The sequence below is a fragment of the Corythoichthys intestinalis genome, chromosome 16 (assembly GCF_030265065.1).
Source record: "Corythoichthys intestinalis isolate RoL2023-P3 chromosome 16, ASM3026506v1, whole genome shotgun sequence".
Classification (NCBI taxonomy): Eukaryota; Metazoa; Chordata; class Actinopteri; order Syngnathiformes; family Syngnathidae; genus Corythoichthys; species Corythoichthys intestinalis.
In genome coordinates this window covers 29879114-29891762 of record NC_080410.1, presented here as the reverse complement: position 1 = coordinate 29891762, position 12649 = coordinate 29879114, and the positions used below count along the sequence as shown (strand labels likewise).

Genomic DNA, 12649 nt, shown 5'->3' with positions numbered 1-12649 from the left:
TGCAAATGGAAAAGCCATTAAGTTGCGGTTGAGAATGGAAATGGCAGGTTTCCACCTACCTTTCTCCCGTAAATGACTTCCGAGTACCCCGGTCCGTGCCAGTGGAAAGGGACGCCAGTTCCGGGACCTGAAGAACAGAACAAAAATGAGTCAGCGCATTGCCACTGAACCTCTATTTTGAGCCGTGGACAACCGGGAAAGTCGACCTACCGGCGATTCCGAAGCTTAAAGCCCGGCTAGTGCCGGGTAGCAGGTAGGCGGGCGGCTTGTAAAGGTCCAGAAGTTTGTGCCACTCGCTCCAGTTGGTGTCACCGAACAGGTATAACGTGTCTACGACAGTGCCAACGATGCAAATGACCACTACTGGACTCTTCAAGGCAAGACTCTCACCAAGCATGGGAAGTTTGGAGCAGATATCATGTAGGGCTGCAGCTATCTATTATTTTAGTAGTCGATTAATCGATGAACTAGTTATTTCGAATAATCGAGTAATCGGATAAGGAACATGAAAAATTAAAATACCTGAGCTGAGCCTCAAAAATATAAATGAGGATTTATGTACTACAACAAAAGAACAATTGGCTAACTTACATAGCAAGTCAGATAGCTTAAATGCCATAAAATGCTAATGTGTTTTTTTTTTTTTTTTTTTTTACAATTTTCTTGACAAATTGTTCGGACACACATTCCTACAACAAAACTAAATTCCAAATGCATTAAAAAAACCAAGCTCAAACAACTAATCTTATGTTGGTCTTAACAGGGAGCATCTGGATTCAGCCATGTGAAATGAGGCAGACCAGAGGGCAGTGTATCCAGCCAAATCAATTAAACTAAATGCAAACACTTTCAAAATAAACCATTACAACCCCGCTTTAATTAAACAAGTACTCGAAGCAGCAAAATTTAATCTGAATCTTTTTTTCCTAATCGAATACTTGAGTTAATCGATTAATCGTTGCAGCACTAAACAAGAATAAAGTTTTAAAAAATGCGTGTCTTTATTAAATGCTTCATTTTTGAGTTGAGTGAGTCCACTCAAATTGTCTCAAGCTACTCACTTTCACACAATGAGTTGCCACAGCAACTGTTTAACAAGTTAAACGGTGATTGACACGTGCGGCGCTTTGAAGCTTCGGCTTCCAAGCAGCTGTGGCAAGATCAAACCTTAAACGTCTGTCAATCAAAGTTAAATTTAATAAGCAACTTAAGTGCATTGCCTGACCAACAAAGAGCAGGGAGAGGGTGGAATGGGACTATGCAATCGGCTCAGGACAGCTGCGGTGGACTGAGGGCGCAAAGTTTTAAGCATGAAGTAGCGAAGGAGCACTATTACACGATGCTTTGTTACTATCATTCATTTCTAAAGAGCAGTAGTCTCACTCGGCGGACATATTTGCCTCGTGGTTTGATTTACAGCAGTTGAAAAGCCCGATAGTACTGAAAACACACGACCACTGGATCAGATCCTGTCTTGTGACCATGTCCAATACTCCAAAAATAGACTTATCGGATGCCGATACGGAGTATTGGATCGGGACATCCTTAAAAATAACACGTTCTCTTAATATTTTTACATTTTATTTCAAATTTTGAAAAAAAAAGGGGATAAATCAGTAAATATTCACTAGTTTCTGGCATCCTCGATCATTCATCAATGACTACAGAAATTTTATTTAAATCTTATTTTAGTGCGAAACATCAAGTGGATCTGGCCCTTGTGCCTTGAGTTTGAAATCTGACTTCAAACCATCAACAACAACAAAAATAAGCAATTTTGATATTTTAGCTGATGAAAGATTCCAGACATTTGACTCAAAAGCGTTCTTGTCAACAAAACAGAACATCAAAATGTCTTAATATTTTGCTTTTCGATTGATCGTAGTTTAACCATTCGATTTATTGATCAAGCTCCATACATCGTTAAAACCCTGAAAAATAATATACTTCGTCCTCACCGCTACCGAGGACGTCGGGAGACTGCGGCCGGAGGACGACGTCCACGTAGTCCCTCAGCGACACGTCCACTGCGGGTAGATGCGACAATCTTACTCCAAGCCACGCGAAACTCATGGAGAGGCCGATGCTGACCTTTCCTGTACGAATACGTGTTGGCCGTACTCAGACGCACTTGGCGATCGCCGTACTCATCCAGCAGATTCTGCTTGGAGCACGAGGAACGAAATTTCTTCAAAATAAAAACAAAAATGTCAAACTCTGAAACACAAAATCCAAAAAGCAAAGCTCAAAATATTAAAACAGCCTAAAACGATGCTAAGAGTGAAAAGTTTAAGAAAAAGTTCAAGCTCAACATACTCACAGTGTTCTGCGTCAGTCCAGTGATGATCACCGGCGTGCTGTATGCATAACTATGGAAACAACATGTTAGACGTTGAAGTGCCATCGACAGCTTTTGACGTCGAATCCATTACGACTGCCAGCAACTCCTAGTCAAAATGAATTAGACGTCTCCCGCCGTCGATTATTATAATTATGTGACCTCACGGAACATACTTTTTTGCCGTACTAGTAGAATTAGGGCTGTCAAACGATTAAAATTTTTAATCGAGTTAATTACAGCTTAAAAATTAATTAATCGTATTTAATCGCAATTAATCGCAATTCAAACCATTTATAAAATATGCCATATTTTTCTGTAAATTACATATATATTCTGTAAAATAAATTGTTGGAATGGAAAGATAAGACACGAGATGGATATATACATTCAACATACGGTATATAAGGACTGTAGTGGGCATTTCACTCTACTGTCATTTAAATCTGTCTATGCTGTCCTCACTCCGAAGCGTCTACTTTTTCCAAAGCTAGACAGCTAGTGAACGACGCCTTAATAATCAGACTTCTTTCTTTTTCATCTGATTTATTTATAAAATGGCCTCAAACCATTGTCCTCTTTAGACCGTCGTAAAACTACCAAAAAAAGTACACAAGCATTGCATTAGCAACAGTGTTAGCTTAGCACGCTATACAGGTTCACAAAACAAACAAAAAGCGTCTCATACAAAAAATATAACATTTCGCTTACTAACATAATATGTGCATTATTTACAACAACCATACTTACGGACAAATCTTGTCCAAGGATCATATAAGCACAACATTACAACGTAGGCGTCCGCCCGAGACGTCCTGCAGCCATATTGAACTGGCAAGACAACAATAAACCATGTCGCAAAGCGACCACAAGAGTTCGCTGTTAGCACAAAAAGCCTTGCTGTAAAACTTACCAAAAGGCAGAATACTGTCTGAGCGGGACATGTGCGTTAATTGCGTCAAATATTTTAACGTGATTAATTTAAAAAATTAATTACCGCGCGTTAACGCGATAATTTTGACAGCCCTAAGTAGAATATAAAAATAGTGTGTATTATCTAGAGCTGGGAATCTTTGGGCACCTAACGATTCGATTACGATTACGATTCAGAGGCTCCGATTCGATTATAAAACTATTATTGATGCACCCCCCTTTGTTTTGTACATTAGTTCCAAAATTGTTCAAAAATCCTCTCAGGTTAAACCAAACTACTATTTCAGTATCAAGTTAACATATAACAGTAAACAAATATACAAAAAGAACAGTAAATAAAAAAACTCTAATGTTGTGAATCAACTGTTACAGTTGTTAAAATTGCTCCCGTTATTCCATAATTTCCCTTTTGTCTACTTTTGTCAAAGTTTTAACACTATTTCATCATTTAAAGATAGATTCAAGACAAGATTCTGCCGATTTCAGAGTATTTTAGATAAAAAGTTAATTACGTTCGCTACAACAGAGCCTTCTAGAGAGGTCTACTGCTTTAAGATGGCGGCTGTTTACTTACGCCGGAAAATCTGTCATTTCGGATCTCTGTTCAATAATACATGTTCTAACACCGACGTCGTCTGTCATTTTGCATCTAGTTCTACATATATATCTACTGTAGCCGTATGTTTGTAGCGGCTGTCAGCCGCACTCAGGTATGATTGTTTTTTTATCTAGCGGCATGAGTTGAACATGATATTTACTCTCAGTCCGTTCCTCATTGCGTCCCAAAGACCGCGCTGACTGTGTTTTACTTCCGCTTTACCTGGTATAATTCAATAATCGGAATTTGGATATTTGTGAATCGCTCTCGAATCTTCTACGGCCGAATCGCGAATAATCTAAGAATCGTAAATTTCGCACGCCTATAGTATTATCATTGTATTATAGTGTAATAACGACTAGATCACACTACTTGACGTCCTGTTGCGCTTTGCTACATCAGGCACTGGACTGCTTAACCGTGTGCATGCCATTATGAAATCTGAAGACTACCAACAAATTTTACAGCATAATGTAGGGTCCAGTGTGAGAAAGCTGGGTCTCCCTCAGAGGTCATGGGTCTTCCAGCTGGACAATGACCCAAAACATACTTTGAAAAGCACTAGAAAATGGTTTGAGAGGAAGCTATGGAGACTTTTAAAGTGACCATCTATAAATCCAGACCTGAATCCCATAGAACACGTGTGGCAAGATCTGAAAATGGCAGTTTGGATAAGGCACCCTTCAAATCTCAGAGACCTGGAGCATTTGGCCAAAGAAGAATAGTCTAAAATTCCAGCAGCGCATTGTAAGAATCTCACTGATGGATACCGGAAGCGGTTGTTCGCAGTTATTTTGTCTACAGGTTGTGCTACCAAGTATTAGGCTGAGCTGAGGGTGCCAATACTTTTGTCTGGTCCATTTTTGGAGTTTTGTGTCAAATGATTAAAATTTTTTCCCCATTCTCTTTTGTGTTTTTTCATTGCAAGCAAAATAAATAAAGATATTACTACCAAAGCATTTGTAATTGCAATCATTTTCTGGGAGAAATTTACCACACATATACATATATATATATATATATTAGGGCTGTCAAACGATTAAAATTTTTAATCGAGTTAATTACAGCTTAAAAATTAATTGTAATTAATCGCAATTCAAACCATCTATAAAATATGCCATATTTTTCTGTAAATTATATATATATTCTGTAAAATAAATTGTTGGAATGGAAAGATAAGACACAAGATGGATATATACATTCAACATACGGTACATAAGGACTGTAGTGGGCATTTCACTCTACTGTCATTTAAATCTGTCTATGCTGTCCTCACTCCGAAGCGTCTACTTTTTCCAAAGCTAGACAGCTAGTGAACGACGCCTTAATAATCAGACTTCTTCCTTTTTCATCTGATTTATTAATAAAATGGCTTCAAACCACTGTCCTCTTTAGACCGTAGTGAAACAACAACAAAAAAGTACACAGCATTGCATTAGCAACAACGTTAGCTTAGCACGCGATACAGGTTCACTAAACATAAACAAAAAGCGTCTCATAGAAAAATAGAACATTTCGCTTACTAACATAATATGTACATTCTTTACAACAACCATACTTACGGACAAATCTTGTCCAAGGATCATATAAGCACAACATTATCAGCCCGAGACGTCGTGCAGCCATAATGAAGAAAAGAAGAAAATAATAAACCATGTCGCAAAGCGACCACAAGAGTTTGCTGTTGGACAGCGCAAAAAGCCTTGCTGTAAAACTTACCAAAAGGCAAAATACTTTCTGAGCGGGACGTGCGTTAATTGCGTCAAATATTTTACCGTGATTAATTTTAAAAATTAATTACCGCGCGTTAACGCGATAATTTTGACAGCCCTAATATATATATATATATACAGTGCCTTGCAAAAGTATTCGCCCCCCTTGAATCTTGCAACCTTTCGCCACATTTCAGGCTTCAAACATAAAGATATGAAATTTAATTTTTTTTGTCAAGAATCAACAAGTGGGACACAATCGTGAAGTGGAACAACATTTATATGATAATTTACACTTTTTTAACAAATAAAAAACTGAAAAGTGGGGCGTGCAATATTATTCGGCCCCTTTACTTTCAGTGCAGCAAACTCACTCCAGAAGTTCAGTGAGGATCTCCATATAAATGCACCTGCTCTGTGATAGTCTCAGGGTTCTGTTTAAAGTGCAGAGAGCATTATGAAAACCAAGGAACACACCAGGCAGGTCCGAGATACTGTTGTGGAGAAGTTTAAAGCCTGATTTGGATACAAAAAGATTTCCCAAGCTTTAAACATCTCAAGGAGCACTGTGCAAGCCATCATATTGAAATGGAAGGAGCATCAGACCACTGCAAATCTACCAAGACCCAGCCGTCCTTCCAAACTTCTCAAACAAGGAGAAAACTGATCAGAGATGCAGCCAAGAGGCCCATGATCACTCTGGATGAACTGCAGAGATTTACAGCTGAGGTGGGAGAGTCTGTCCATAGGACAACAATCAGTCGTACACTGCACAAATCTGGCCTTTATGGAAGAGTGGCAAGAAGAAAGCCATTTCTCAAAGATATCCATAAAAAGTCTCGTTTAAAGTTTGCCACAAGCCACCTGGGAGACACACCAAACATGTGGAAGAAGGTGCTCTGGTCAGATGAAACCAAAATTGAACTTTTTGGCCACAATGCAAAACGATATGTTTGGCGTAAAAGCAACACAGCTCATCACCCTGAACACACCATCCCCACTGTCAAACATGGTGGTGGCAGCATCATGGTTTGGACCTGCTTTTCTTCAGCAGGGACAGGGAAGATGGTTAAAATTTATGGGAAGATGGATGCAGCCAAATACAGGAACATTCTGGAAGAAAACTTGTTGGTATCTGCACAAGACCTGAGACTGGGACGGAGATTTATCTTCCAACAGGACAATGATCCAAAATATAAAGCCAAATCTATAATGGAATGGTTAAAAAATAAACGTATCCAGGTGTTAGAATGGCCAAGTCAAAGTCCAGACCTGAATCCAATCGAGAATCTGTGGAAAGAGCTGAAGACTGCTGTTCACAAACACTCTCCATCCAACCTCACTGAGCTCGAGCTGTTTTGCAAGGAAGAATGGGCAAGAATGTCAGTCTCTCGATGTGCAAAACTGATAGAAACATACCTCAAGCGACTTGCAGCTGTAATTGGAGCAAAAGGTGGCGCTACAAAGTATTAACGCAAGGGGGCCGAATAATATTGCACGCCCCACTTTTCAGTTTTTTATTTGTTAAAAAAGTTTAAATTATCCAATAAATTTTGTTCCACTTCACGATTGTGTCCCACTTGTTGTTGATTCTTGACAAATAAATTAAAGTGTTATATCTTTATGTTTGAAGCCTGAAATGTGGCGAAAGGTTGCAAGGTTCAAGGGGGCCGAATACTTTTGCAAGGCACTGTGTATATATATATATATATATATATATATATATATATATATATATATATATATTACTTCAAATGTAATAATTGTTTTAAACATGTCCCACCAAATTATTTTGAAAAAAGAATAAGATAGAAAAATGCTTGGCTTTATTAAATGCGTCATTGAGTGAGTCCACTCAAATCCGTTCAAGCTGCTCACTTACAGTTGCCACAGCAACTGTTTAACAAGTTAAACGATGATTGACGCATGCAGCGCTTTGAAACTTCCAAGCAGATGTGGCAAGATCAAACCTTAAACGTCTGTCAATCATCGTTTACTTTAGTAACTCAAGTGCACTGCCTGACCAACAAAGAGCAGGGAGAGGGACGGAGAGAGGTAGAGTGGGACGACGCAATCTGCTCAGGACAGCTTATCTGTATTTCTTTTTTAATTGGAAAAAAAAATCCGCTAAGGACAGACCGCAAAGCTTGAAGCGCGAAGTAGCGAAAGATCACTGTATTACACGATGCTCTGTTACCATCATTTATTACTAAAGAGCAGTAGGCGGGCATATTTGCCTCGTGGTTTGATTTACAGCAGTCAAAAAGCACGATGGTACTGAAAACACACGACCACTGGATTGGATCCAGTCTTGCTACCATGTCCAATACTCCAAAAATAGACTTATCGGGTGCTGATATCGAGTGATGAGTAACGGTACTGAGTATCGAATCGGGACATTAGTTGCTACAGCAACTGTTTAACAAAGTAAACGGTGATTGATGCATGGGTCGCTTTGAAGTTTGCTCTCTGGCGAGATCAAACCCAAACGTCTGTCAACCATCGTTAACTTTAATAAGCAACTCCAGTGCACTGCCTGACCAACATAGAGCAGGGAGAGTGAGGGAGTGATAGTGAGACTACGTGATTGGCTCGGGACCAAGGTTGTTAATAACGGCGTTATTTTCTTCAGTAGTGAGTAATCTAATTAATTATTTTTCTCATCTTGGCAACGCCGTTGCCGTTACTGAATTGGGAAAGGCGTGCGTTACTATGTTGACTGACACGAGAAAAGTCTGAGAAAGACAGACTCACGGAGACGAGAGAGCAGAGCAGGAGTGGGGAGGAGGCAAGGGAGGGTGACGCCGTTGCAAACGCGATGCTACTATGCTAGGTGGCTCCAATAACACCTCACTGTAGCCGATAGCCTATAAACTGCCCACATGATGCTTCGGTAGATATCACATGTATACAGAATTAGATGCAAATGACAGACACGGCTGCATTAGCAACATGTATAATAAAGAACTAGATGCGTTAGTAAGCAGCCGCCATCTTAAAGCAGTAGACTTCTCCGGAAGGCTCTGTTGTAGAGAAACTTCCCAGCGAACCTAAGTAACTTTTTATCCAAAATGCTCCTAAATCGGCAAAATCTTGACTTCAATCTATCTTTAAATGATGAAATAGTTTTAAAACTTACACATGTCAAAAATAGACAGAAGGGAACTAATGCAATAACAGGAGCAATTTTAACAACTTTAAGGGTTGATTCACAACATTAAATGACTTCCACACATAGCAAAGGTTACTATCTAGTTATCGCAATACCCCTGCGTCTAGTTAAGTTTAGGGCAGGGGTGTCCAAACTTTTTGCAAAGGGGGCCAGATTTGGTGTGGTAAAAATGTGGGGGGCCGACCTTAGCTGACGTCCTTTATGTAGAACAATATATTTAGGCAAATTTTAGCAAGCCATTCTGTGTGCATTTGCTATAATATTTTTTTTAATTAATAATTTCAACAATCTTGCAACTAGCCTTTGTGGCGTTCTCTTTCGACTCTCGGGCTCTTGCGAAATGCTGCTGCTGTAAAATTAAACTAGTTTCAAGTTGCTTCAATTTCTCGCTACGTATCTTCCGTGTAATCTTGTCGTACATGTCAGCGTGTCATTGAACTCTTTAAAAACAGCGACTGTCTCTTTGCAAATGAGGCAGACACAGTTGTTGCGTATTTCAGTGAAGAAATAGTCCAATTTCCAACTATCCTTGAAGCGTCAGCAGTTGCAGTCAACTTTCTTTTTTTTTTGTTGATTGTCACCATTTTAGAAAATTGGGTCACACGGGGTAATGTGAGAGTGCTGCTGCCTTTTACTGGGTAAATGAGGAGCAGTATTTTGTGTGTAGGTTACTTCATATGCTGGTAGCAGTACTGCTGACTAATTTATTAAGTCTGTGTGCGGGCCAGACATTATTGATTTTATGACAGAGGCTGGGGGCCGGATGAAATTTGTCCACGGGCCGCATTTGGCCCCCGGGCCGGGCTTTGGACATGTCTAGTTAAGGGTAAAGAATTGGGCTTGGGCCAATTGTCCCAAAAAAAACCTTTAAACTTCACATTGGGTGACCTTATTTTATTTTATTTTTTGCATGAAAATGATCACCAGTTACTTTGCCAAGTAACTACTCTTACATTCAGGTAACTGAGTTACTAACGCAATTACTTTTTGGGAGAAGTAATTTGTAACTGTAATTAATTACTTTTTAAAAGTAAGATTAACAACACTGCTCGGGACAGCTCATCTGTATTATTTTTTTAATAGGGAATGGGACGTACTACGTCATTGTTTGGACGCGCCTCCATGCTGGCAATATGATTCACTTCCGGGTCGGCAGACTCAATGCGGATTGTAACGTGTGATCGTGCTAAGCTAACTCTTTCGGTGTTTTAGAAAGAAATTATGGGTGTGTATTGTTGTGTTACCGGGTGCAACAGCTTCTCCTACGACTAAAAAAAGGGCGAGGAAAACTGGACTCACTTTTCACCGTTTTCCTGCATGGAGGACCAAATATCAGATCGCGAAGGCACGACTGATGGCTGGATTGCAGCGGTTCGTCGGAAAAGCATTTCTTATGATCATATTTCTGCTGGAATGAGAGTATTCCCCTCATCTCTACTCTTGTAAGTTGAACGATTTATCCGTTTTGGTTTCAATACGTTTTTTTTTGTGTGGTTTTTTTTACTGTTGTGTAAATCTGCCTCGGTAGCACTGCTAACCTACTCCTCCTCCCCTACCTGTTGTGTTACTAGGAAAACCTGCATATGAAATGCTGACAACACATCCCGATTGGTCACCATATCTCTTCTTGGGTTATTCTGAGGTCAAGCGCACCACATCGGCGCGTTATGAGAGGTTGGAAAGGCGAAGAGTGCACGCTGAAACTTCAGTTTGCTCTGCTCTTACAAACACGATCCCAAGTGTTGTTGTGAAAAGTCAATAAAATATGAATACCAAAACATGACTTGAACAACTTCTTGACAAACTGTAACTGCTTGTTGTTTACTTCAGGTCTTCATAATAAACAGGTGTAATAATTACAAAGTCAGGTGACTTAATTTTGTTATTCTATTTGGAATATGCATTGACAATTTTTGGACAGTGTTGTAGACAAGAACTGGGACTGATAAGTTGCAATAGATTTATTTCAAGTAATGCAATTTCTCCAATACGATATTTGAATTGACAGTTTAAAATCTTTAAATTAGTGCAAACAAGGCCCACCCTCTGACGGTGGCAGCAAATATTATATAATTATAAGTAATACACAAATACAAGATCACAATAAACGTGTCTTTGTCAAAGCAGTTTAAAACACTATTTACTGGCCTTGGGTAAATTGCCAGACAGGATAAATATGTGCTTTAAAGTTCTTGCATTTCCATTTTAAGTATTGCAAGTACTAGTCTCCAACACAGTATTTGAACTGACAGTTTAAAATCCTTTTAGTACAAAATGGCCCACACTCTGGCAGGGGGCAGCAAATATTATAATACATAATACATTATAAAAAGCTATATACTATATAAATACAAGATCACAACAAAACCTGTATTTTTTCAAAGCAGTTAAAAAACATCCAGTGGCCTTAGGTAAATAAAGGTGTAAAAATATGTACTTTACAGTTCTTGCATTTCTATTTTAGGTATTGCAACTTTTCCAACACTATTTGAATTGACAGTCTAAAGTCTCCATAAGTGCAAATAAGAATATTATAATTTAAAAATAATCATAGAATATATAAATTCAACATTACAATGAAACGTGTCTTTGTCAAAGTGGTTTAAAAAAAAATAATAATAATAATACGTCACTGGCCATAGTTAAATAGCCAGGCAGAATAAATATGTGCATTACAGTTGTTGCATTTTCACAAGTTAAAAGCCCGCAGTTCATCGACGAGAAGGGCAGACCCAGATGGCGTCTGCAGCAGGGGCTTGTTTGAGTCCGACACAGGACAAATGGAACCACTCCATTGAACAAATTTTCTTTGTCAAATGATCCAAGATGAGAGATGGTGACAAATCGGGATGTGTTGTCAGCAGGTTTACCTAGGAATACAACAGGTAGGTGAGTCGTAGTAGGCGAGCATTGCTACCGAGGCAGATTTACACAACGGTGTAAAAAAAGAAAAACGTATTGAAACCAAAAGTGGATAAATCGTTCAACTTACAAGAGTAGAGATGACAGGAACACACTCTCATTCCAGCAGAAATATGATCATAAGAAATGCTTTTCCGACGAACCGCTGCAATCCAGCCATCCGTCGTACCTTCGTGATCTGATATTTGGTCCTCCATGCAGGAAAACGGTGAAAAGTGAGTCCATTTTTCCTAACCCCTTTTTTTGTCGTAGGAGATGCTGTTGCACCCGGTAACGCAACAATAAGCACCCATATTTTCTTTCTAAAACACCGAAAGAGTTAGCTTAGCACTACCACACGTTACAATCCGCATTGACTCTGCCGAACCGGAAGTAAATCATATTGCCAGCATGGAGGCGCGTCCAAACAGTGACGTAGTACGTCCCATTCCCTATTGAAGAGAAAAATCCGCGATGGACTGAGGGCCTGGAGTTTGAAGCGCGAAGTAGCGAGGGATCACTGTAATACGCAACAGTTACTAAGTTATAAAGTAAAAACGGTGAATTTTCAAAGCAACTCTGACAACTGTTCCACTCACTTGTCCAAAAACTGACGTAATGACAGCGAGGCACCGTCCAAAACTTCAATGTTGCACGGACCTTCATCTTCTACGCTCAAATGAGACCCACACGACCTGAACAAACACAGAAAATAATTTTAAAAAATTAAAATCCTCATTACAGCATCTTCGTGAAGCACAGGTGAGAACAAACCAGCCGCCGTCGTCGCAGTATTCCTGTTGCTCTGCGAGCGTTTGCGCCTCAAGCAAGACCCAAAACGTCAACAGAGCCAAAGGGAACCGAGTTTGGAAGAAAACTGACAAATGTTCCATTCAAAAAAAGTGGATTAAATCATGCAACTGACGCGAAAAAGGAAAGACGCAACTGGAGAGCTGTTCGCCACTTCCGGGTTAGTGGCAGCCAATCACAAGCAA

The 12649-nt window shown here is 39.5% G+C and overlaps 1 protein-coding gene across 1 annotated transcript in view; it reads right to left on the bottom strand.

Moving 5' to 3' along the window:
* Positions 1-12649, bottom strand: part of jmjd8 (jumonji domain containing 8) — a 14084-nt gene extending 1435 nt beyond the window's left edge. Inside the window, exons 1-7 of the mRNA XM_057861380.1 lie at positions 12429-12649; positions 12254-12349; positions 2321-2369; positions 2092-2188; positions 1959-2027; positions 211-330; positions 60-127 (exon numbers count right to left, since the gene is read on the bottom strand). Coding sequence (XP_057717363.1) covers positions 60-127; positions 211-330; positions 1959-2027; positions 2092-2188; positions 2321-2369; positions 12254-12349; positions 12429-12547 — 618 coding nt within the window. The 5' untranslated portion in view covers positions 12548-12649. The remainder of the gene's footprint in view (positions 1-59; positions 128-210; positions 331-1958; positions 2028-2091; positions 2189-2320; positions 2370-12253; positions 12350-12428) is intronic.